The sequence below is a fragment of the Peromyscus maniculatus genome, chromosome 8 (assembly GCF_049852395.1).
Source record: "Peromyscus maniculatus bairdii isolate BWxNUB_F1_BW_parent chromosome 8, HU_Pman_BW_mat_3.1, whole genome shotgun sequence".
Lineage (NCBI taxonomy): Eukaryota > Metazoa > Chordata > Mammalia > Rodentia > Cricetidae > Peromyscus > Peromyscus maniculatus.
In genome coordinates, this window is record NC_134859.1 from 36,334,356 (window position 1) to 36,360,656 (window position 26,301).

Consider the following 26,301-nt stretch of genomic DNA (forward strand, 5'->3'; position numbering starts at 1 on the left):
ACTCTGAGGCTAGGAGTAGGGGCTCAGGCCACCTAAGTGTGACAGACTGGTTTCCTGAGGACCTGGTAAATCTGGCTGGTACCAAAGCCACCCACTTGTGTATGCCTTTCTTTCCTTCTAGAACAGTCTTTCCCTCTCTACTTGTCCCATCTAGACTAGTCATCTCCACAATCTGTATTCAGTGTTCACACATATTCTTCTTAGGAGGCATGGGTCCTTTTCTACAGGGCTTGCTAGGGGACTGAGGGCCAAAAGAGAGGCTGCAGACCCGGCGGAACATGTGCAATAAGGGAAGCAGCTTGAAGCACAGGGGAATGACGGTGGGGACAACCCACCTGCACGGACCACACCAATCCGTCTGCTGGTTGAGGCCAAAGCGAGCACGACATTTCTTAGGCGAGCCAGGGTCTGCTCACAGCCATGCCAGAGGGGCAGAACAGGGCAGAGGGCGAGCAGGCAGGCAGCAGGGCAGAACAGGGCCCAGAAAGAAGAGGTAACATCAGTGTTAGCCAGTTACAGACACCCCAGAGCCCCCACAGGCAGAATGGACCTCTCCATGGCATAGCGGGCCCCAGGGGAAGCCTTAGGACCCAGAGCAAGTTATGAGAAAAGGCAGTCACCCAGTTGGGCAAGAGTCAGTGGGAAGAATGATGGAGTGTGGAGAAAGTCCTCATGCTACCCTCCCTTGGCTGGTCATCCTGGCGTGGAGGTTCCAGAACTGCACAGGGATCTTTTAGGGCCTCTGCATTTTCTATCCTGGGCTGACTGGTCCCTTCCCCTAACTACTGCATGTTTTAATGCGGTTTCTCCTCATTCTTGTCAATGCCCCATCTCCCTCTGGCCCACATTCCTAAAAAGACTAAAGGTACAGCATAACTATACCTCATGTTCTACACTTAGGAGATGGAAAGAAGGACCTGCTCGTATCCTGAGAGAAGGGGCTAGAGGACTTTTTCCTGTCCTGTCCCAGACCTAGGCTCCAGCTTTCCTGTTTGGGGCAACACTGAGAATGTCATGGATTTTCATCTAAGTCGGAGCTGGGGACAAGAAGGAGGCATGCAGCAGGACGGGGGCTCTGTAGCACTCTACACTGCCAGGAGAAACGGGAACCAGTGGCGGAGAAATCACCAGGCACCTGTCAGCAGGCTGTTGACTACTTTTGGGTCCTGGCTGACGCTTCTGCTTTAGACTCAGAACCATGTAACCAGTTCATTAACTTCTCTGGGGAACCTAGCCGAGAGCAGGGCTGACAAAGGTAGCCCAGGGGTCACGAGAAAGCTGACTGCTGCTGGTCTGTCCCTAGACTACAGTTCAACTCTTACTGCATGGAATCAACTCCAGAAATGCAGGTTGCTTCCGGGGGCTCAGGCCCTAAAGGTTCCTGGCTGAGTATTCCGTCCCACCCTTTGGCCCAGAGGAGGGCTGCTCTTGAAATGGGAGCATGGAGAGAGGAACTTCTAGTACTACTGAAGCAAGGCCTCACCTGTGGTCGACTCCTGATGCTTTTCCCTTGACCGTCTCTTCTTCTTTCCCTGCAGGAACAAGAGAGATGGTTGGTTCTAGGAGGCAGACACTGGGATGTCTGCAGCTCTGCCTTTGAGATTCTAGGTCAATAGGCCTCACCTACTTTGGGGCTCCTCTTTCTTGGCTGTAGTACTTACAAGGCTACTGTAGCTGGGATACATTTAGGAGTCTCTCCCTTTGTCAATCTGATCTCCCCTTGAGTACAGGGAGGGATTTCTAGGCCCCTTCTTCATTCCCCCTCTCTCATGCAAACCAAATACCAGGCAACAGTCCCACAAGGGAATGTACTCTGGAGTGGAGAACCTGCCATTAAGGAAAGGTACTTAAGCTTTCCTCTTCTGAAACAGTCAGGGGAGGTCTTGGGCTCTCCATGTGTTACCTTGCCCGTACTGTCAAGACAAAAACTCCCCTTCCCATGCTGCGGTGGTTGTCTTGGGTAAGGAATCTCAAAGGTCCCGCGCCCTTCCCTGTGCTGTATCACCGGCCACTCACGTAGTTGTCCCGCGCTGACCAGCCTGGGTACAGCTGCATGTGCAGCTGCCTTTCCTTGCGGGCCAGTTCATAGTACTTGGCCTGCTCTTCTCGAGACAGTGCGTGCCACTGCAACAGAAAAGCGGGGTAGATGGATGCATCAGGGAGTTAGGAGGCTGTACCAGGGTGAAAGGGGTTGGGGGCAGTCCCTGCCAGCCCACTAGCCCATGGCCTTACCCTGCGACCCAGGATCTGGTTGATGGCAGCACTTTCCTTGAGGGTACACTCTGCAATGACCTTGGCTCTCATCTCCTTCATGTAAAGCATGAAGGCATTGAGGGGTTTTTTGATGGTTGGCTTCTTAGCCTCCTTTTCCGCCTTGGGTTCTGCCTGTGTTTTCCTAGGGTGCACAACCAGATTACATTACTTGGAAAGCACCCCCCGCCCCTGCCCCAGCAGTGATCATTACCTAATGCCACCATTCCTCCCTCCCCCACTTTTTTTTTTTTTTTTTTTTTTTTTTGGAGACAGGGTCTCTGTGTAGCCCTGACCATCCTGGAATTCACTCTGTAGACCAGGCTGGCATCGAACCCAGATCCGTCTGCCTCTGCTTCCTGCATGCTGGGATTAAAGGAGTGCGCGACCCCTGCCCGGCTCCACCACTCTTTGTGTAGTGGTTTGTAAGCAGAATCTCCCAAGTGCCCCACATTAATGAGCAGAGAATGAAGTACTGTTCCTTTCAAGAATACCAGAGCCAAGTGGGAAAGCACAGAGAGACTCATCCCCTCCCTCCCTCCCTCCCTCCCTCCCTCCCTCCCTCCCTCCCTCCCTCCCTTCCTTCCTTATTTCATGTGCCTTGCCTGCATGTATGTCAATGTAAGGGTAGAACTGGAGTTGCAGACAGTTGTGAGCTGTCATGTAGTTGCTGGGAATTGAACCTGGGTCCTCTGGAAGAGCAGCCAGTGCTCTCCACCTACTCATGCTTTTGAAGATTACAAAGCACAGCAATGGTCAGTACCAGAGCCACAGGACAGCTTGGCAGGGCCCTCCAGGCAGTCCTTTAAGATGCCAGGAAGAGGACCTTGAACCTGGTAGGAGGCATGTATATCCTGGCTGACCAAACCACTCTGCTCACCTGCCTGGCTCACCCCTTCTTGTTCCCTCCTCCCAGCCTGTGTTTTAACTCACAGGCTTCGGTCGTACGGCTGCAGCTCCTGCTTCCCTGAGGAGGGTACAATGGCTGGGTGAGGGATGGCTGCCGGGTGTCCAGGTACACCGGATCCCAGCATCAAGGACGGGTGGGTGAACCTGGAGGTAGGAGGAAAGGCAACTCTAAACCAGGGATCTGGGTAGACTTTGAACACACACAGCGAGCGGTCCCTGACAGAGGACACAATCGACAGATACCTTATATCCACTGGCCTGGACACGGTACACAAATATGTATGCATGGACATTGCAGAAGACCCACGTGTGTGCTATTCAGGTGGTTTTCAGTCCTGCCCCTCGCCACATGCTCAGTAGCTACCTGTGAGGCTTGCTCTCCCACTTCTCCTCCAGGCCCCTCTCCACACAAGAGACAGACTTTTAAAAAGAACGCCGCTAGCCCACTCCAGCTCAAGTTTCCCTGATACATAACAGAATAAAACTCAAGCTCCTGCTTGGGGCCTTTAAAGCCCTACAAGCACCCACACTGCATCTCTCATCCCATCTTCCTGCTTTCCTGTCACCACTGCCCCACCCCCCAGCCAGCTTCAGCTTCTCTGTCCACTTTCCTGAGGAATTACCTTCCTATAAGCCTCCCTGACCTCATGCTTGGTTGGGGTCTTCTTGGGGCTTGTCTTCAGCCCAGCTGGCCCACTCAGCTGTTGGGGCTGTATCTTTACCTCCTGCCATGGGCTGCTGAATGCCTTGCCCATGGCATGCCCGGCACCAGGTGTGCCACTAGGATGAGCTAAAGGAAAGGGGGCACACACCCACTCCCTCACACCTCTTTCCTGCTGTTGTGTGGAGACTCCTCTGCCCTGTGCTGCTTGCCAGGTCTAAGAAACCTGAGCAGGCAGGCTCTCGAGTCGAGTCCAGAGGCTAGGGACACTACCTCCCAGGTACTGCCCTGGCTTGGGCAGAGCTCGGAGGATGCCCCAGCAGGGGTGGGCAATAGAGCTGCTGTTAACCACATGTGCATTCAGTCCTGGCTGCTCTGGGGTGCTCTGTCCAGGGTGGCGTGGGCTGAGGCTCCTACTGCTAGTGGTATCTTCAGGTACAGAGCAGCATGGGACTCCAAGGTGACAGACAGACAGATAGACAAACAACTGACACAGGGTAAGCACTGGCTTGAACATAGCCCTGTGTGGGCACTGAAGCCTGGGCAACAGGAAGCAGGAGCCTGGCTGCAGGGATAGGGGACTCACCTGGGATAGGGGGCGCCAGGGGCTGCAGTGGGGGCAGGGAAGTGCTGTCTATATCCGCAGGAAGGGGACAGGGGGTAGAGAGGAGGGCTGGGCCTGTGGTTGGGAGAGACAGCTGTTAGCCGTCTGACTGCTAGCCAGACATGGGGAAGGACTTCCGTACCTTGTGTGGTGGGACTCATACAGTGCTGCATGCACCTGTCAGCTGTCACCGATGTTTAAAGGTTAGAAATGGCAGCCTCCTCCCAGAACCTGGCATCTATAGCCCCTCTTCTGTCCCAATCTGCCTGCTTCAGCTCTTCATGTTTATGTTTTTAATGTGTGTGAGTGTTTTGCCTGCATGTATGTCTGTGCACCACATGCATGCCTGGTGCTCTAGGAGGTCCAAAGATGGGATTAGATCCCCTGGATCTACCATATGGGTGCCAGGAACCAGATTGGGTCCTCTGAAAGAATAGCCAGTGCTCTTAACTGCTTAGCCGTCTCTTCAGCCCGCTTCCACTCAAAAGCCCGGGGTCCCAAGGTGAATGAGGTGTCTCTCTGGGCTCCTTTAGTCCCAAAAGTCAAGACAGTGTGACCAGTGGCTCGGAACTGGTGGCTTCTTGCCTAGCTGTCCACTAGACAGACTTTGTTCTGAAAGGGCAGGGGCCTAAGGTCATAGTCAGCTCCACCGGTGTTTCTCTGGCACTCAGCTCCCTTCCCAGCACACGGATGACTCAGTGCAGAGATGAAAATGACCCATGGCTCACCCAGCAGCAGCTAAGAACACAGGGCTTCCCTTCCCTGGGCCTATACCCTTCTCTGGAGGTTCAGTTGATGAATATCCTCTTAAGGCTCAGATCTCCTGGTCTTTGGAGCTTCAGGCCTAAGGGCCTTATTAGGAGGCTGTCAGAGCACTGGCTGGCACCATCCGGCCGAGCACTGAGCCCCACCTTGGTCCTGGGGGAATCACGGGGTAGAATGGAACTCTGTCCAAACAATCTGGAAATGGAGGAGTGTGCTGATCATGGATAATGGGCGAGTGGAACAGGACCGGTAGGCCCAGGTGGAAGGCCTGGCCTTCACTGCCTTCTTGGGGAGACAGCCTTTCCTGCTACTGGTTAGAGCCCTGTTCAGGTCTCACTGGTTAATGAGTAAAAGGTCGGCCAAGTGGCCTATCGAGACCCCATTCCAGCTGAGAACAGACTCTGGTCCACAGTCAGGCCTGGTCCAGCCTTAACAGACCCTCCCAGTCAGGAGGTCAGGAGTGTGGCTCAAACAAACACCAGAGACCAGGAAGACCAAAATGTTCCTCATATTGCTCTGTCAAAGATGGGTTGGACGAGCAGCAGACACTGAGGCCATCAGGAAACTACCTGTCTGCTTACCAGGCTGCTCAGAGGCAGAAGCTTCTCCCGGTGGGGGTTTATACGCCTCCTTGCACATGTTCAACTTTTCTTTCTCACTTTCTGGAGAATTTAGTGGGGGAGTGCTGAGACCAGCAGCCAGCTTTCCTACCTCCGTAGAGGAAGTACGCCAAGCTACCTGCAGGATGCTCACAGTCTCAAGAATTGCTAGCTCAGAGCCCGGGTAGGCTAAAGCTGCTGGCTACAGAGCTAGCAGCTTGGGTCTCAACAAGATGGGTAAAGGAGAAGCATGGGAGGGCAGACACAGTGCCCCTTTTTCTCTGGGCCCCCACTTACCAGCTCACAGTGTGGGGGAGCTGTCCCATGCTGCCTGAGGTCAGAGAGTAAAATCCAGAGAGATCAGGGGTCTGCAGCGGCCTGTGAACTCCTGTAGTGGAAAGGGGCCGAGTGAGTAGGCCACCCTCACCTGGGAGGTTGGGACATTCAGCAGTTACTATACCTTGGAGCCTCCTACAGGGGCCTCTAAGATCCCGCTTCCTTTTGCCAGGGGTCCACGTATCAGCTGGTTTGTTTAGAACTGTCCTAGGGTAATAACAATGGCCTTCTGACAGAGCAAAAGGGACCAAGGACAGAGGTGCTGAGGGACTTGCCTGAGAACACTGGCTGGACAGAGGCAAAGCTTGGAGTCACTCGGGAATGAGGTCAGACCTCACCAGTTCCTGGGGCACTGCTGCTCTGTCTTGCTTAGGACTCGGCCTGGCTCTTGGGGGAGAAGGCAGCCCCCTAGTCTAAAGGAACCTGGCCTGAAGAGCCAGGGCTCCACCCAGCCCCAGGTTGAGTCAGCAGGTTTCCCACAGCTGACAATGGTGGATTTCAGAATGACTTTGGCTGAGGCTGAGGTGAGTCAGCCGTCACAACCACCACTTTCCATTTTCTCACCGGGGTTGGAGAAAGGCCATGAGTTTACAGCTGCGGCACTGCACAGATGCCGCTCTCACCCTGGCATGGGGGTCCGAAACCCGTTCTGATCTGGTCCCCCTCCCCATGCTCTGTGCACAGTGCTCTCAGACTCTCAGTCCGTTTATGTTTTGTTTTGTTCTTTAAACGCCCCCTTCTGAGGCAGGATCTTGTTCTTGTAGCCCAGGCTTGTCTGGAACTCACTGTGTAGCCCAGGCTGGCCTCAAACTTTCAATCCCCCTGCCTGTGCCTTCCAAACTAGTTGCATTATAAGTGTGGTATGTACCACCACACCTGGTTCCTTTCTGACATTTTCTTTGGGCCCTGGGTTTGCAAAATCCCAGCTTCTATGGTTATAAAATGTTGGCCAGCCTATGTGGCCTCAGAAAGAATTTGGGCCACAAGTTCCTACTTCAATGGGCTTCTTCCATCCCCATGCCATACCTTGCTTCTGGCTGATGTCCGCAGGTGCAGGGGTCGGGTGTGGACTGCTGAAATGTTCGTAGAGTGGAGAAAGTTGGGGGACGCCATGGGGGGGCTGGCCAGCCTTGTTATGCTGAAAAACAACCAGGAGGCTGGTAAACGTGGAGTGTTCTGGGACAGAGGGACACAGGGGACTGCGTTCTGTGGTCGGCCTGGCAGTCAAAATCACAAGCTGATGGGAAGAGGGCACCTACACGCCTTGCGTCCTTGTGACAGTTTTCCTGCGTCCCAACCCTGCAGGACTGCCTGTGCCGTCCCACCTGCTTGTGAGCAGCGTCTTCTGGGACACTCAAGTGTTTCTCCTCTCGGAAGTCCTTCCTGGCCTCCTGGTCCCAGAGACCCCCAATGGCTGGCTGCAGCCTTTGCCTCCTGCAGTGCCCAGACTGTCCCACCTCAGGTCTAACCGTGTGTTGGCACAGGGCAGGGACCTCCTTTAGCCCCTAACTTTGGTGAGGTCAGGTGGTACCTGGCTCCCCCAAGGGACAGCCTGTCCGCACACAGCTCTTGTGTTTCCTCAGCTGCAGGGCTCTTCACAGTCACACAGTCTGTCAAGAGATGACTCAGCAGGCTGAGAGAGCGGGCCCGGCCACAGGGAGTCGCTGCCAGGCCTGGTGTCTTCAGAGCTCTTGCAGGGCAGAGTCCTGGGGGCATCTACAGCTGAGGCTCAGCTCCCACCCCGACAAGCCTGTCTGTGGGAATGTTCCTGGCTGAAAGCACACAGGAGTAACTACTCACTATGGCACCAAAGGGAGAAACGAGACATCTTGGAGCGAGACAATGGAGAGAACGCCTGGGAAAAGCAGGTAAAGGCCGGTGTGGGCATTTTGGCAGAACCACCATCAGATCTTGTGTGTCTTCTCCTGGAAGTGAATGAGGTCTAGCACAGGTCCCTTGCTTGGTACTGGGCATTGCAGCTCTAGGGTGAACCCAGAGGGAAAGCTGGGCATGAGGCCTCTAATTGGGCACAGCTCCAGGAGATCTCTACAGAAGTCCTGGTCTGCCATCTTTCTCTGCATCCTGCCTTTCGCTTGTAATATACACCTTTCCCAAGTCTCGGGCTACCCAGGCTTCTCTCTGCCTTAGACAAACAAGAGTTGATGTCTGAAGCGAAGTATGTTGGTGCTCCCCTATAGTCCCAGAACTCAGGAGGCAGAGGCAAGTGGATGAGTTCAGGGCTAGCCTGGTCTGAATAGTTTCAAGCCACAGCCAGAGCTACATACTGTGTCCATTAAGGGAGGTGAGGAGTGAACTGGGGTAGCTATGAGATGTGTGGACACATGTTAGGCACTGTGTAGACATTTGTAAGTACCTCAGCTCTAGTCCTAAAATGTCCCCAAACTCCATACTTATGCAAGTACTCTGTTACTGAGCTACATCCTCAGCCCTCAAAAAAGAACCTTTGACTCTGCCTGTGTGCTATGGACTAACTCGGTTACTATTAGTTCCATTCTTCCATTAACTGAGGACTGCTCAGAACAGACAACCTTGTCATTCTTGACACTGACCCCTGTGTCCAATTTCTCGGCAGATTCTACTGTTCTACCTTCAAAATCTAGACCCTAACCACTTCCTGCCTCCTTCTCAACCAGTCTAAGCCATCACTTCTCACCTGGACCAGTGATCCTCTCTGCCCCTTAGCCAGGCTCCAGTACACAGAGCATGCCACTCTACCTGACTATCTCCTTACCTGGTGACAGCTCTGTGATCACCCCCAGCTCCCTAACAGCTTACTGTGTCTGCTTACAGTGCCAAGGAACCCCCCAGCACTCTTACCCAGGGCTAAGTTTTGAGGTACACCATGGTGTGAAGGAAGTTGGAAGCTCTAGGCTTGCTCACCATTTCCTGATCCTGTCACTCCAGGACCCTGATCTGGACCTCTCCGCTCCTAAACAGAAATGGCAATCAGTCCTGCCCACCTCATCCGTCATAAAGAAAGAAATCTTGCTGAGACCCTTTACAATAGGAAGCTTCCTGATAATCTTTAAGGCCCTTTTTATCCTCATAGATTGCAAGACAGTGCCAGCCAGCCAGCAGCCTCGTGGTAACTCCACTCCTTCGTGAGAATTAGACTCTGGCATAAGGCACCACACCACTCACTGCCCAAGGCCTAGTTTTGCTTCCTGAGCCCCAGGGTGCAGTGCAGCTCTGACTGGGCCCAAGAAACCTCAGAGATCCAGCTTGGCCTGTAACTCCTACTGTGTGTGTGTGTGTGTGTGTGTGTGTGCGCGTGCGTGCGCGTGTGCGTGTGCACACACCAGCGCAGCGAGGTTGGGGTTGGGAGTCCTGGGAATGGTGGGCCTGTCCTGTCTCCTAGTGTTTCCTGGTATTTGGGGAAAGCCTCATTAATTGGAAGTCTGCAGCCAAACCCCAGAAGCACTGGGCGGGCAGATTGGGGGCAAAGAACCCAGCAGCCGCCAGAGGCGCTCGAGGCCAGGGCTCCCGGGAAGGCACTGTGGGCCTGGCCAGTCCTTCCCATGCTTGTGCAGTCTGCCTCGACCTCCACCTCCTCAGCCCCTTCCATGCTTGATGGCGCTGGCCAGGGGGAACTGTCTGCCACAAAGTTCCCTACCCTCTGCAGCCGGGAGAACGTCCCGCTCCAGGGCTTCAGCACAGGGCTGTCTCAGCGCCAGACACCCCAACAGGGTGGGGTCGCCTAGGGCTTGGCGTGTGCCTGGGAAGTCCAGGGACTTGAGATCCACCTCCCTCTTCTGCTTGAGGGTGACTGTCCCTAGCCTCCAAGGGAAGCAGGCAGGTTGGGGTGACGGTCCCCACCAGGCACTGAGCACCTCAACAGCACAGTCCCTCATCTCCGTAGGAAAGGACACAGTGAGTGTCAGAGCATAATGGGACATAAACATGCAAGCATGGGTCAGAGACTCAACGGCACTTGCTTCTTTTCCCCACACCCCAGCTCCTTGCCTTGGCCTGAGTGCGGGCAGCTGCTCCCACCAGCCTGTGGCACTCCAGGACAGGTCCAGGACTCGGGCCCCTGGGGTGCCTACAGCTACCCTGCTATTCCCGCCAGGAGTTATCTAGCCTGCTACCCACCTGATAACCAGCTCCCTCCCAACAGAGGTGGCCCTCCTCCCTGCTACTGGCATGTTCCTGCCGTTCAAAGATGCTCCCACGCCCACCCTCAGCCACGGTCCAAAGGCATCTTCTGCAAAGTCCCCACCCCAGTGCCCTCGCCTGGCTACCTCCTCAGGGCAAGGCAGCACAAGGTAGAGATGGGGGACCCCTGAGCTCTCTGCTCAGGAGTTGAGCTTGGGCCTAGCTAGGCTGCCCTGGCCCCCCACTTCCTGTAGGTTCAGGTAAAAAATAAACACAGTCGGCATTTTCCCTGCAGACCGCAGCGGTCTGTTCACAGGGCTGTGAGCTCACTGAGCGCCCCTGTCCCCGCCAGCAGAGAAACTCCCTCGCCTCTGACGGTTGACTCTAAAAACCCCCAAGCGCTTAAGCCCCACAACACTTTCCCAGCGAAGAAAGTTGCCATTTCCTCTGGCCTCAAGCTCAGTGGGGGTGGAAGAACAGGTCCTCTCAAGAAAGCCCTGTGGCAGGGTCTGAGCCACAAGAAGCCTCCCTGGACATCCAGGACCCATGAGCTTGACCAAGAATCAGGATGTGTTCCCGAGCTCCCAGCACGTGCCAGACCAAAGAATGTCTGAGGCTGAGAACGGCATCGGCTAATGCCCTGGTGCTGGCCTCGGGACAGGCACAGTCCTGAGCAGACACCCCTCCTTGAGCAGACCTACCATTTGCAGGCACAGTGACTGTCATCACTGGCAGGTAAGGAGACCAAAGTGTAAGGTCGCAGCTAGAGCTCTGCTGCCAACTGCTACAGTGCAAAGACCTGGGATTAGTATGGCTAGACCAGGAGGCTGGAGTGCAGAGGAGGCTCTATCCGCCTTTCCCTGCGGCTGGACCAGCTAACACTTTGCTGGGTCCGTGCTCCTCTGACTCGAGAGAGTCCTCCAAAGCCGACCTGACAGTGAAAGCCGGACACACCCGAGGCCCTAGCCGTATCTCCCTGCCCACCACCGGCATGCCCCTGTGCTACCTAGACACCCAGCTCTCTGTATCAATGCCTCTTCCCACTCCCATGAGACTTCATACTTCCTCTGCTCCTTGCCACACTGGCTCCTCCACAGACCCAGGTCACCTCTAACCTGGCTAGGGGTCTGCCAGCTTGGCAAGCAACTACCTGAGCATCCTAGAGAACTAATTATCTCCGGCTCTCTAGGCTTTGCACTCCAATCATTCCCTGAAGACTTAGAACGCAGGCCTGGTGGATTCGTGGTGCCCCACATTTCTGCACATCCCACCCACACTTGTCATTGTAACTGCGACTTCAAGTCCCTGGGGCAAGAGGCTGCCTCCAGCTCATCGTGCAGAGCTGGAGAGTGGCCTCTAGGGGACATCTGGAAGAGAGGCAGATGCACTCTAGGCTCTGTGCTCCAGGGCAGACGCTGGCGGAAAGGTGGGTTCCTGCCATGGTGGTTCACTGTGTTTGCCCAGGGCACCGCAGTGGAACTGAGTAGTGTAAACAGAGGAGGCGGCTCCTCTCAGCCAGGCATGAAGCGGGGCTCGGCGGAGGGGATGTCATCCACAGCACACAGCCTGCTGGGCCCCTTCAAGGATTCTTGGGGTCACCAAGGATGCCAGATAGTCACACCCCTCTGAACTTTCCTTTTCTCACTCAGCACCAGCCACAGAAGACTGGAGTGCTCTTCCCATCTCACAGAAAAGAAACTTCCTCTGGGCCTCTCCAGCCCTCCACACGTGGCTTCTTACCTGCCTTCTCTCCTCCCTGTGTTCTGGGATTATGCCTTTAATTTCTGTCGTTGAACTAAAGCTGGCATCCAGGCTGGTTCTCTAGTAGCGGGTGCAGATAAGCCCACGTTCAAAGAGAAGCCTGGGAGCACTGGGGGAAGCCTGGGACTGGATGTAGGGTTACAGCAGCATACGGGAGGGAACTGGGGCCACTTGAGGGTCAGGGGACAGTCCGTCTGGCATCCGAGTCCCCTTGCTTTCCTCTTTTCTACACCTCTATCCCCAAGGGACTCGGAATGACAATGACCAGAAAGTCACAACTAGACCTGCCACTAGTTCATAGGGTATCCTTGCTCAAATTAATTATCAAAGGTACACCCAGGCACAGACACCCAAGCCTCTGTCTTGGGGAACACTGTGCAGGCTGGCTTCATCCTCAGCTTAGCTCCCCTAAACAATCCAGTGGTGGCCACTGAAAAAGTCCCCTCCAATTCTCACTTGTCCTCAGACAGACAGGTGACCAGTTCCCCACGTGGGGCACAACAACAGTACCACTGTCCAGCACCGAGGGCACTTAGGAGTCGGACCAGGGTGCTCCCTAGTGCCTGAGCCCATGAGGAGGAGCTTCCCAGGATGCAGGGTTACACAGGCCCTCTTCTGCAGACACGCTCAAGGCTGGCTGCTGAGAGGAACAGACCGGAAGAGCCCTTGGTCCTTTCATCCCCAGCTCTGGCCACAGCTCCTGCTACCCACCACACAGTGCTCTCCAGGGAACAGCAACCTAGAAGCTCTCACCAATGTTCTATGCCAGATGCCTACCGCAGAGCCAGGGCCACGGCCTTGGGGGAGCAGGGCTGAAAGGGCTCGGAGATGGCTGGGCCCCACCCTAGTCCAGGAGGCCTTAGATCCACCTGCCAGCAACAAGGCTGTTGCCATGGTTGCAGAGCCCTGCCAAGTGCATGTGGCTGGTCCACTAGCCTCCTGGCCCCGACATCAGATAACGGGACCTGCCTCACCGGAGGTGAGGCCCCGAGTCCCTGCACGCAGCCCTGGCAAACCACAGGCTTCTCCACCCAGCCCAGCCTCGAGTGAGCTGAACCCACCAAGCTGAGTGGCCTTGCCCATGGCCTCTCGTGGTTTCTATTCATTTGTCTGCTTGTGTTTCCCTTCCTCCTCTTTGAGGTAAACGCCCCTCAGGACAGGATGTTTTTAGAGGAAAACAGACGCTTCCGGGAACTGCTGCAGCTGGGCTGACACTAGGAACACCCTGTCTGGGGATCCTGCAAGCAGCCTAGGGCTGGCCATGCTCCAAGTGCAGGTAGTCACCTGCTCCTCCTAAGTATCCAACGTCAGGCCTCCCATGGACGAGGCCTCAACCCTGTCTGGGCTTAGCAATAGGGACAGGGGAGGCACAGAAGCGAGCTAGAAGCTTTGTGCCCCTGGGGGCCCAGCTGGAGGCTTCTAGAGATGGACGGCCAAGAATAGCAAAGAAGGGCAGACTGAGAGCTGGTGGTCCCTGCCAGTCCAGTAATGGCCTCCTCAGCGCCCAGCAGTTCACAGAGTCCCACCTTGTGCCAGACTCCGACCAGTTTTCCACAGCCACTGTGCTGTGCATGAAGAGTCTACAGATGAGGAGTCACTCAAGTCTCACAGCAAGCAGTGACCAGTCCGGATCCAAGGCCAGCCCTCTGTGTTCCTGGTCAGCAGCTCTCCCACCCCGCCAGACCTCATGGGCAGTACTTACGCTGGCGGTTCTCTGCCAAAGAAATCAGGGTGGGTTGGTTGTTTTTAAGAAAGGGTCTCAAGTCTGTAGCTCAGGCTGGCCTGAGAGATCCCAGACAAGCCCTGAAAGGTGAAGCTGAGGGGAAGGGTGTGGAAGAGAAGAAACTTAGAGACCTCATGCTGACAGCCTGCATTTTTGCCCCAATTCAATCCACAAAGGACAGCGCAGGGCCTCACCTGGACTGCCCTGACTGCCTCAAGAAGACAGTTTTGCTTGGAGGCCACATCAGGATGCTCATTCTGGACTGACCCTCCATGCAACTTTGGGTGAAGGCCCAGGAGCTCTGTATAGACCCAGTCCAGCTAGGCATCCACGAGGTCACGAGACAACGTGCAGAAAGAAGCTGTTACAGGCTGCCAGCCCTAGAGTGCTCTCCACAACCTCGACACCCAGTGTGAGCTGGGATAGGGCGGGGCTATTCCAATCGGCGACATAGGGCCCTGAGACGAAGCCCCTAAGGAAGCCGAGTTGGGGCTCATGTAAAATCGCACTACAAAGACATTACTACATACCTGTAGGAACAGTGTGTTCCTACACAGGGCAGGGAACACCAAACTCCCATGGGTAAGGAGGCAGAGGCACAGGAGAGCCAAAAGCACCCAGCTGCCTGTGCCATGCATGCTGCCTACAGAGCAACAGGGCACTGTGGAGGAGCTGGGTTCAAATCCCTCCTCCAACACTTGCACTCTTGGTGTCCACACTTTCCGACCTATAAAATGCCCATGAGCTAGTAGACTATACTGAGGCCTAGGTGAGTTCTTAATTGCATTTGCTAATATTCTTTTTGTACTTAAGATCAAAAGGAAAAAAAAAAAAAAAAAAAGACAAAAGCAAGCCCTGTCCCTAGATAAAGGCTTTTCAGGAAAGCCAGCTCCATGCCAAATTGGGCCGGCTGGCCCTCAATGTCCTTTGAACCACTGCCTGGTCACCAGACCAGGTTTCTGAGCTCCTCTCTGGCCTGCAGTGGCCACAGGGACAGTTCAAAAACGCTGTCCTCAAAATGCCCCCATGAGGCTGGCAGGAGGCTCTGGCTCCCAAGAAGCATGTCCACAGGTGTCATACCCAGGCCTTTGGGGTGCCTTCAACTCCTAAGCCCAGGCAGTTCCAAGGACTCGGGGCCTAGGAAACTCTTCAGTCTGACCCTAGACATCCCAGAAGGGGTTACCTTGGTCCAGGAAACCTAGCAACAGGCTGTGGGCTAAGTGAGGACCTAGCTGGTGAGGAAAACTCCACAACGGACGATTTCTAACCATCGTCTGCCACACAGCAAAGCTGGCTCAACCTTACAGGTCATTTACAAACTGTTTCGTGTGACATTTTCTTGGAGAAGGGAAAGTCCTGGAGCCTTGTCTCCCAACCAAGAAATGCAGCCCGCTTCACTCTGGGAGGACTGACCTTGCAAGGTGTCCAAGGGGAGGCCAGCCCGGCCCAGGCCCAGAGCTAGGAGGGCAGGGGAAGGGAGCCCAAGTCTCTTCTTGGGGCCAGAGGAAGACATGGAGCTGCCCACCTGCACTGTTCCCACCTCTCATATTCTAGAACAGAGGGGGACAAGCAGCAGAGTATGGACAGCAGGGTAAGAGCCACATCCACATCCTAACCACCACGTACTTCTGAGCCTCAGCCCCCCATCTGCAGATGATGGCACTAACAGACACTCACTGTGGGTGTGTTTACATATCTGTGTTTGTGCACATGTAGGAACATGTGCATAAGTGTGTGTATATGGCAGCCAGAGGTCAAAGATTTCCTCCTTGTTTTCTATTTTCTGAGACAGGGTCCCTCTCACGAAATTCAGAGCTCACCAGCTAGGCTGGCTGGCTAGAAAGCTCCAGGGTCAGCTTATGCCTGCACCCTGGTTCTGGGGTTGCAAATGTACACTACCACCCAACTTTTCATGGGTGCTAGGGAGCTAAAACCCAGGTCTTAAGCCGGGCAGTGGTGGCGCACACCTTTAATCCCAGCACTCGGGAGGCAGAGGCAGGCGGATCTTTGTGAGTTCAAGGCCAGCCTGGTCTACAGAGCGAGATCCAGGAAAGGCGCAAAGCTACACAGAGAAACCCTGTCTCGAAAAACCAAAAAAAAAAAAAAAAAAACAAAAAAAAAAAAACCAACCCAGGTCTTTCTGCTTATACAATAACCATGCTACCAAAAAAAAAAAAAAAAAAAAAAAAAAAACCAACCCAGGTCTTTCTGCTTATACAATAACCATGCTACCGAATGAGCGCCCCCTCCCCAAACCAAACAGGGCCTTGTGTAGCCTTGGTCTTGACTTCAATACATACATACATACATACATACATACATACATACATACATAGCTGAGGATGACCCTGAAGGTCTGTCTGATCCTAGGATCATAGGGGTCGACACTATACGCAGTTTATGCAGTGCTAGGGACTGAACCTAGGGAGGGCTTCCAGTGTGCCAGGCAGTTCTTGGAACCTATATTGTTTTAGTTCTGGAATAAAGGAAGATATATCACGATACATGAAATGTTTTTTTTATTTTGTTTTGTTTTGTGTTTTTTCTTTTTGGATTTTTGAGACAGGGTTTCTCTGTGTAGCTTTGGTGCCTGTCCTAGAACTCGCTCTGTACACCAGGCTGGCCTTGAACTCACAGAGATCCACCTGGCTCTGCCTTCCGCCGGGCTTGAAATGTTTAACGGTTCTCTGAGCACCCAGTGAGTGCCAGTCCCGGAGTGGGGCCCTGAGACTCTCGTATCAAAAGGAGCAGATGCAGCCTGGACCCTCTATCCTTTCCAGCCGTTTCTGATCAAAGCTAGCATCCCTGCATGTTTCACTTGACATAGCACCCAACCTCTTGGCCTTGGATCTCCCTGTTTCATTTGTTCCCTATACCCCCACCCACAGGGCTACCCACCACAGCAGGGCAGCTCCTGGGCCGCACACTGCTTCAAAGCCCACCATCACGCTCTGGGGTGGCTGCCACAACCGGCACACCCCAAGTGTCCAGCCATGCCTGGCAAAGACCCCACTGCTCCCCACAGGCTGCCTCTAAGCATCAGAGGCCCACCCACCCTCTGCCTGCCTGGCCACCAGGCGGCCACAGAGCCATCTGATCTGAGTGAAACTTCAAACTTAATGACTTTCATGCTGGTTATTTAAAACGCAATGTAATTTTCTTAAACACCCTATTATTTCCTTTGATAGCTACAAAGCTTCCCCCGATTCCATAAGCGTGTTTATTTTTAGAGAAAAGAGCGGTTTGCAGTTGGTCAGAGCCCATAGGGAGAGGGAGCCCACAGAAAGCAGGGCAAGGAGTCAGTGCTAGCAGCTGGGAGGCCGCCTGCTGCTGGTTTTCCACGCCACCCATCATCAGACAGGCCCAGCCTTCCTTCCCAGCACCTCAGCCAGTGACCCTCCTGCCCCACACTTGACAGGTCAATGCTGGGATGGGCCTTGGTGCCCTGGATGGTTCCACTTGCTGCGCACGGAGCCTCCCACGGGATTCCAGGACAGGACAAGCCTAGGGAAGGGTCCACAACACACCCTCCAGCGGCCTTTCTTCTGTTCCAGACAGTCCGCCCCAGGTAAGGCCTCGGGCCTGGAGCCTTGGCCAGCACAGTAAGAGACATGTCTACACAGAGCAGCCTCAGGCCGTGGCTGCCCACACTGGGTGGGTGGGTATGTGCAGCCCTGCCATTCGGGGCTCTTGGGCAAGGGAGGTGGCATGGAGGAGGGTTGGTGTGCAGAGGTCAGCGGAGCCCCACCAGTGCGGGGCGTCCTCTGGGAGCAGCTATTTTTAGGTCTGAGGCTTTCATGTGGCTGAATGATGGGAGTTTACAAAGCATCAGTAATGCGTTTCAGATGGCGGCCCAGCAGGCCAGGAGGCTGGGCCCCTGACACCAGAGACAAGTCAGAGTTACTCAGCGTCTCCGTCCAGGGTTCCCATACCCTGTCCGTCCCTTCCCATGGCTCCTACTACCTAGTGGTGAGGCTGGTCCTTGCAATAGCCTTCAAACCCTACCTGAGGCCCACCTCATCAGGCCTTTCCAGTTTAGACCTATCTGAACCTCAAGAATCCTGCTGGGGCCAGGATTCCGACCCAGTGAGGACACTGAGTCCCAGAGAAGTCAACAGGCCACCACAAACCCCTGCCCTCACAGGAAAAGCAGCCTGAAGGGAGTGCTCCACCACCACTGACCCCAGGCCTGCTCAGACTTAATGGGGTTTGGGTAGCACTAAGCATGCACATCCTGAGCCCACACCCATTATTCCCTGGGGCCCAGACCTGCCCACCCAGGCCTGGAGTCTCTGCTATACACACGTCATCTGGAAGCAGACAGTGTGGGGCCCAGACGGCTCCCCTGGCCCTGGAGAGGGAGGTGGCTGTTTTAATGGGGGATGAGGGGTTGTGAAGGAAGCGTATTTATTTGACAGCGTGTCTACTTCCTCTGATCTCCAGGGAGTTCTGGCTGTAGAGCCGGGGCCTCGAGGGAAGGCTGTGTCACCCGCTTGGCTCTGGCTCTAAGGCAGAATCTGGGTGCAGTCCAGGGAGGCAGTCTCCATGGGTGGGACAGGCCGCGAGAGCAGCCTCCTGGCAGGAGAAAACCAAACTCACACCCTTCCCAGCTCTGCTGAGGCACAGGCCCCCAGCAAGTGACAGACATCCTCCATCCCGAGGGCCTTCACCAAAAGAAGCCCTGTGTACCAAAAGGACCCGTGGCAGCAGATGGGTACAAAACCTCTGGGGAGAGCAAACCCTACCGAGTTTGGGTGACAGGAGCCTGTAACCTCAGTGACCTAGGAGGCTGAAACAGGAGCAGCTCAGGAGCTGCAAGTGTGCCGGAGCGGATGCACGGCCAGCTGAGGAGACTGAGGAGCCGCAGTGAGACCTTATCTCACAGCGCACGGACCGGTACGTCGATATGACGGCTCCTAACTACTGAGTCCAGTACTCGGGTGGTAGAGGAAAGGAGGATCTTTACAAATTCCATGCCAGCCTGGGCTACGTACACAGCCAGTTAGTTCCAAGTTAACCAGGGCTACACCAAGTGGGTGGGAGAGAAGAGGGGTACCTGGGAATATAGCTCAGTGGTGGAGAGGTTTTGTTTAAACCCCCAGTACCACCAAAAACAAACAAACAAAAACCCAGGAAAATGGACGATGAGCCCACCCAGGCTGAAGAAAGCTTTCCAGTCTGAGGCCGACTACTGAAGCCATGCTCCTTTGTTTTTCTTGAGACAGGGTCTCATGCAGCCCAGGCTGGCCTTGAACTCTGGGATTAACCCCAGGGCTTTGTGTGTGCTAGGCAGGCACGCTACCAGCTGAGCTCCAGCTCCAGCCCGGCTACATCTTTTTAAAGTCTGCTTTTTTTTGTTTGTCTGTTTTTAAGTGGTTTGTTGTTGTGGGTTTTTGGTTTTCATTTTTTGTTGTTGTTGTTCCAGCTGTCCTGGAACTTGCTATGTAGGTTGGCCCTGCACTCACATCAATCTACCTGCCTCTGCCCCCCAAGTGCTGGGATTAAGGGCATGTACCACTGGAGTCTGTGTGTGATGGGAGGCTACAAACTGCCTGAAGGAGGCAGCAGAGAATATTCTGGGTTCTAGGAACCTCCTTAAGTCCCTAGGACCTCAGAGCCTTGCTAGATGAATTGCTGATTAGAGGCCCTCCTCCACCTTGATTGGATCACCAATGGGCTGAATGACAAGAGCGCCCATCTTGGAGACTCTCTAGCCTTACACTGGCCAACATCCTTGGGTCTCCCTAGCCCAGAGCTCACCCCTCCTGTGGTCTGCTCACATTCCTCCAATCACCCCGCCACTCCCAGTGTCCACCCTGCCCCAGCTGCCAGCTCTGCCTGCCACGGCCCTCCGCCTCCATGTCCAACCCAAACCATCTGTGGTGGGCACCGCCCTGCCCTGCCGAGGCTGCCAACCCCACGGCATGTGCCCACCCCCACCCCCCAGGCTCTGGAACCAGTGAGGCCTGGGCCCCAGGGTCACAAGCAAGATCCTTACTGGCAGCCTTCCCCAGCCTCACCTCACACTCCTCAAGGACCCTAGGGTTGGGTCTGTCCAGGTGATGATGGGAAACAAGCCCATCTAGGCCTCTCTCCTCTGCTCTGCTGTGCCCCACCCAGGGCGCCCTCCCACTCTCCGCGGCGGAGACTTCTCTCCGGAAGCCTCTGCAGCTGCCCCTGCATCCACTCCTGTGCCTCCTACTCAGCAAAGCAGAACCTCAGCTGAGCCAGGGCTCTTGGGCTCTGTGGGCAGTGGTTACTTCCCATCCATGTGGCTCAACGCTACAGCGTGGACCCAAGGCTCTAACAGGCACTACTATTAGGAGATGCTGGCTGCCTGGGGGACCCCCGCCCAGCCTGAAGGATAGGAGGCCACAAGGTGCCCACCCAATGTGGACTTCACATGTCATGTCTCATTCCCCAAAGAAAACAGAGCCCTCACATCCTTGCTTTCAGAGGGTGGCAGGAAACTTTCCCAGGGCCATCCAGCTGGGGAGTGCCATACCCACCAGTAGCAGAGGATGGACCTTCCCAGACTAAATGGTTTTCCTCTTTGTGCTAAACTCCTTCTCATCTGGCTTCCCTGTCCCCACCTGCAGGAGGGTGTTCCTCAGGAATCTGAGCACTGTACAGCTGGGGGATGGTGATGTTCCTGTGACCTGATAAAACACCTGTTTCCTCCAACGGAGCCTTGTTTGTACACAGTGGCAGGAAACCCCAGTCACAAGGTGTGAGGGGGTGTGACTCAATGGTTCTGGGACCACAGCAGACCTGAGGAGGCTCAGAGGGACTGTGGCTCCCCGGCCTCCTCGGGAACCTAATCTAACCCCAGCAGTTATAGGACTTTAAACTGGCACCCCCAGAATGCTTAACAGTTCAACTCAACCTTGCCGCTTTCAGGGACAGGGGAGCTCTGTGGTCTCTATAGAGTACACCCTCCACCCCACCCTCCTGTAACTTCTGCACCCCAATCCACGGCTCAGATACAACCACAGATCCAGGCAGAAATCTGGGTCCTACTGGTCCTAGCAACCACCCCATCAGGGTTTTGTGTTGGCCTCTGAGCCTGAGGACACAGTCTCTGTGCCCTGGTGAGCTAGCTCCTCCTGCCCCCCACAGAGGAGTCAGAAGCAGCCCTGAGTTGTTGCTATTCTTGCCCAGGGCAGGGTAGCCCAGCTCTAAGCAGGCGCCTGCAGGGCAGGCTTCCTGGCCCCGATAACAGCAGTAAGGTGCAAGGCACCCTCAGAAATTTCCAGCTTAGGGACAGAGGAGAGGCAGCAAATAGCCCAAATGCTACCCCAATCCTTCACAGCCCTCCCAGGCTTCAAAGAAATGCAGTTCCTGGGAACTTCAAGTCCCACTGCCCACCCACTGAGTGCAAAGCAACAAAGACAAAATGTCACTTCAGTCCAGGGGCACTCAGGCTTTGTACCCGCTGGGAACAGTCGTAGACTCAAAACCTACAGCGAATGACCTGGGGCTGCACTGTTTCCTGGTCCCAGAACGACTCTGGATATGTGCTCTGGGAACATCACCCAAATGGGCGCTGAGGTAAAGAACTGTGAGCAGATGCATGGGCGGTGCCTGGGGGCTACACTTCCACAGAGCTCCACAAACCAGGAGCCTCTGTGCAGGGCCAGGAAAAAGTCTGCCAATGCTTCAGCGGCCAAAGACGGGAGATCTCTTCTCCCCTTTCCTTACAAAACCTGATTCCCTCACATTCTCAACGACAGCTTTGTATGGACTAAACCTTGGTGGTGGTGTGTGTGTGTGCGGGGGGAGGCTTTCAGGAATACTGCATCCTACCCAAGAACCCCCTGAGGCAGGGGTTCAGACCATCACACCTCTCTGGCCCAAAGAGGAAGCACAGCCCTCTAGATGGGAAGCCACGTGAAGGCCGATGAGCCAGCCACTCCTGGGCCCAGGAGAGCCGAGATCAACCACGGCCAATGCCTGCCCCCAACTGCCCTGGCCCCTCTCTGGCCAAGTTGCACATCCTCACTCTACTTCTAGAAGGGTGCTTGATAGTCCACTGTCCAGAAGGGAGACCAGGAGACACGGACAGAAGGACACAGCAAGTGCCCTACAGAGCAGCGCCCACTGCCTTGGTCTGAGGCGCTGCCAGGTAGCCAAGGCCCTGAGCACGGCCGGTCAGAGGTTCCTGAAGTAATGCCAAACAAGGAATGAGGTGGTACCCACGTGAAGAGCTGGGGAAGAGGCAGCAAGATGAGGGCATGAGTGCCAAAGTCGGAGGCACAGGGATCTCTAGGTGTGGGCCCCACAAGGACATGGAGCCGGCTGCTGTGGGGGAGGGGGAGCCTCAGCACTCAAGCTGTGGTAGGCAATTTAGACTTCCTCGGTGAGGAGTGCAAGTCCTAAGCGGTCCAATGAGGCAAGAGACGAGATCTGACCCAGGTCCCCAAGGCACCCTTTCACTAGTATGTGACTGTTGGTTAAGGTAGGGGTTGGGGACGGAGAGGAAGGCAAGGGGACCCTGGAGGAGGCATCTGCTGCCATCCAGAAGACAGCAACAGGGGGGATATTGGCCGGGTGGCATGACAAAGTCCAGAAGAGGGAGGTCTGAGATGTCCCTGGAGACACATCCCTGATCCACGTAGCTTTCTGAAGGGAGGCCCCAGTGCATGCTGGGCCCTTCCCTGTCCTCTTCTGTTGAACACGCAGTGGCTTACAATGCTGCTCGCTGGAGTCCCTCGCAGCCATAGCTGGGCATTCCTGGGGCCAACCCTGCTTACGGTCATGGGGCACCCTGGTGCCACACTCCACCTAACTCCCCCAACAAGCTTCACTATGACCTAGACTGGTGCTACCGCTAAGGCTTGCAGCAAACCCTCGCTCTGGGGATAGCTAGATGGTAGGTACTTCTCCTCACCTAGCTCTGAGAGGAGCACACAAGGACGGTACCTCCTTCCTGGGCTCCCAGGAGGCCTGCTCCACCAAGGGTTCACTGCACGGCTTTCAGCCTGGACCTCAACTCAGGAGCACAGAGGGGAGCCCGGGGGCCCCAGGATGCATCCTGTCTCCCCCGTCAGCCTCCAAACAGGAAGGGCAGTTAGGCCCACCGGATGAGCACCTATACAAGTACCAGAGACCTGTGGGGACTAGGAACAGGGAATGTGACCTCTGCCATGGACAAAAGCCTCAGCTTTAAAAAAAAAAAAAAAAAAAAAATTGAGACGTAAGTCACGAACCATAAAACACACCGCTTTGAAGCATCCAATTCTGTGGCTTTTAGTAGCTATGGAAGGCTGTCACCAGTCACCACAAACTCATTCTGACATCTTCGTCACCCCAAAAGGAACCCCACGGCCGCTAGCAATCAGCCCCCTTATTCTCAACCACTTCAATGATTTGCTATTCCAGCTCATAGGCTCCAACAGGAGCCCACAGAAGCCGGGCGGTAGTGGCGCACGCCTTTAATCCCAGCACTCAGGAGGCAGAGGCAGGTGGATCTCTGTGAGTTCAAGGCCAGCCTGGGTTACAGAGTGAGTTCCAGGACAGGCTCCAAAGCTACCCAGAGAAACCCTGTCTCGAAAAACCAAAACAAGAGGGCCCATAGAAGGGGCCAGAGATTCATGCTGCCTCTGTCCTGTTCAGGATAGCACCATCACGCAAAGCCATTTATTTGCCTGAGTTTCCCTAAGTAAGGACACCTTACTCAGCCCAGCCCCTGCCCCCAGAGCCCAGCCTAGCGCATCAGTTCACTCCCCACCCTCCCTACCCCAACCCTGTTCTGAGTCTGAAATCAGAGGAAACAAGACAAAAAACAGGCGGAGGCCTGCTGCCAAGCCCGGCACCAGAACCCGAGTTTGATCCCTGGACACACGTGGAAGGAGAGAAACAGCTCCCCCAGGTTCTCTGACCCGACACACACGCAGCAGCAGGCATGAGTGTGTAGAAACAAAAACCCACCCAACCCCCGGCTATTGGTCTAGACCACTGTCTACCAGCCACCAGGAGATGCCCTACCAACACCGGTGGAGGACTCAACTTTGACCAATCTCCCATTCCTAGAGAAGGTGTAAAAGACGCCAAAACACCAAAAAAGCCACTTGGGCAAGGGGTGAGAGTCTGTGTTCTATGGCGGTTGGCTGTGACTCAGAATTTGGCTCACTGCTCTGGGCAAGGCGCAAGCTGGCCTGTTTAGATGTCTCCAATGCGGTAGCCACGTGGGCAGAGAGGCTCCCCGGAGCAGGCTTTCCCTAATACCTAGGGAGGTCTACCCATTGGTCTTCAGCATCTCAGCATAACCACTGATCTCCTGTATGCCCTCAGGAAAGGCCGGGGTAAAGAGAGAGGAGGCCCGGGTCAAAGGAGGGTCGGCAGGGCATGAGTGGCCTACTGTCTGTATTCCTACAGAGGGGCGTGGGAAAGAATCAGCTTTGGCAAAAAGACTCCCTGCCCCAGGGCCCTTGCAAGGCACTCCTTACCTGTTAAGAGAATGAGGGCACCTTTCCCAGCACCACACAAGTGAGCCTTGAAGTCAGGTGACCCATGGGCTCCCAAAACATAGGATGACCAACTTTGCTCTGTACAACCAAACTCTACTTGAAACACCCACACTTCGCGGGTTGCAAGCTACTCTTACTTTTTTTTTTAACTTATATTTGCTCTGTGTTCTGTCAGGTTTGCCAAAGAGACTCTCTCGAGCCAGGAAGATGGCTTCGCAGCTAAAAACCCTGTGTAAGCCTGATGATCTGAGTTCGATCCTCAGAACCCAGGTCAGAGTGGAGAGAACAGACTTCACAGTTATCCTCGGAGTGTGCATGCCCTCACATGCATCACACACACACACACACACACACACACACACACACACACACAAGACAGTCTCTCTACACTCATGTACATCTATCCCCCTAACCCAGCACCCCTCCAATACAAACCCCTGCCTCTGTCTTTCTAGGTCTGCTCAGCAGCTTTTGCCATGGTCAAGAAAATCAGTAGAGCCTGTCCTCCACCTCTGGGGTCACCAGAGGACAGTGGCTGAGAAGGAAGGCAGGGGGACAGTGACACACAGCTGTCCCTCTGTTGCAGCTTGAGAAGGACTCCAAAGCAAAATCCGCATAGCCCTAAGGTAGGTGGGTGCTACTGGGCCTGACTGTGGGGACCCACCACGCTCCTGCTCGTGGTCCTCCCCGAGGCCCATCACCCTTACCTGTAGGCTGGATAGCTGCTCTCCCACCCACCGCTGGCAGCTCTAGGCATCTCCTGTCTCTGGCTCAATCTATGAGTGAACCCCCAAATCACACTGCCCTCTCCATGTGTTGCTGTGCAGTCCTGAAAGACCACCCTGCCAGGCAGATCCTCGGGGGCTCTGCCTTTGGTCTACTCATGGTTACCACAGTGAGCCTAGGCCCAGCCCAAATAATGCTTGCCAGTGATTTCAAACTGGTAGGTTATGCCAGCTGGCCCCCAGCTCCGTGGCTTTACACCCACTAGGGGATTTTAAAAGGTTGTCTCTGTTAAGCATTGCTTGTACAAGGCACAAGTCTCTAGAGCAAGTGACAGTGTCCGGAGCCAGCCACCTCTTCGTATACAGGAGAAGCACCTCAGACACCAAGCCACCCCAGAGCAGAAAGGCAGGCGGACAGAGCGCACAGGCGGACAGAGCGCACAGGCAGACAGAGCGCGCAGGCGGACAGAGCGCACAGCCGGCCGGCACACACAGCTTACAGGTGAAGAAGGGGAGTCCACATCTAGAGGGTACCAGGTTCTCCTCTGCTAAGTGGCCCGGACTCCCCACCTCACCCTCCTAGCAGGGAACCTTAGGCAAAGCTTGTTCCTGGAGAATAGCATGCATCCATCTTCTCGCCTCCCACAAGCTTCCCTAGGGAGCTGCTTTTTAGAACGACCATTCTTGTAGTTATCCTGTCTTCTGCATGGACCCTGCGACTAGCCACCAGAGCCTCTAGCCTGGGGAACCTGCACTGAGCTTGTGGCTATACCCAACAGACCTCCATGCTTTCCACACACCCTAATCCCCAACTGAGGACAGTCCGGGATCCTAGCACTTTTCGAAAATAGCGTTTTGCTGCTGCTACCCAGCTCAGAACCAGCTCGCCACACTTTACCTGCAGCAAAGGGCCAAAGGTCTGGCTCACGATGAGCACGACCACGTCACAAAGCCTGACCCCTAACCAACACCCGTGCAGCCGACCCCTAACCAACACTTGTGAGTTGTAGCACTTTTAGCAAACTCTTCCTGGTGTGTGTGAGGCCAGGCCAATCTGCTCAAAACCCACACCGTGTGGCAAGGGTGCCTAGCGAGGGCCTATGTAAGGACAGTGGCCCGGTGACGGTAACTCCTGAGGCACAGCTGGGAATCGGAAAAGATTAGGTCGACCCATTCTTCTCACCCGAGCTCCCTTGCTTCCCGGGAGAAAGCTAACCTTGCTTCCCCGGAGGAGGCTAACCGCAAAGCTCTTATTCAGAGCACGCACATCACGACAGGGAAGCATATCAACTCCAAACAGGTTTCAGAGGACCCCGACCCCCAACCCCAGCATGGTCCAACTCCGGCACCTGCTTGAGCAAGCTGGGAAGGAAGACAGGCCCA

The 26,301-nt window shown here is 55.0% G+C and overlaps 1 protein-coding gene across 10 annotated transcripts in view; it reads right to left on the reverse strand.

Moving 5' to 3' along the window:
* Positions 1-26,301, reverse strand: part of Tcf7 (transcription factor 7) — a 35,932-nt gene that overhangs the window by 8,273 nt on the left and 1,358 nt on the right. For 4 of the 10 annotated variants that reach the window (XM_042283983.2, XM_042283984.2, XM_006991327.4 and 1 more), the window contains exons 4-10: positions 7,151-7,262; positions 6,086-6,176; positions 4,407-4,499; positions 3,184-3,303; positions 2,233-2,395; positions 2,017-2,124; positions 1,484-1,532 (exon numbers count right to left, since the gene is read on the reverse strand). In XM_042283983.2, the coding sequence (XP_042139917.1) occupies positions 1,484-1,532; positions 2,017-2,124; positions 2,233-2,395; positions 3,184-3,303; positions 4,407-4,499; positions 6,086-6,176; positions 7,151-7,262 (736 nt within the window). Of the gene's footprint in view, positions 1-335; positions 409-1,483; positions 1,533-2,016; positions 2,125-2,232; positions 2,396-3,183; positions 3,304-4,406; positions 4,500-6,085; positions 6,177-7,150; positions 7,263-26,301 lie in introns of all 10 variants that reach the window. The other 6 variants (XM_016009611.3, XM_076578317.1, XM_016009613.3 and 3 more) reach the window with 3 other exon arrangements.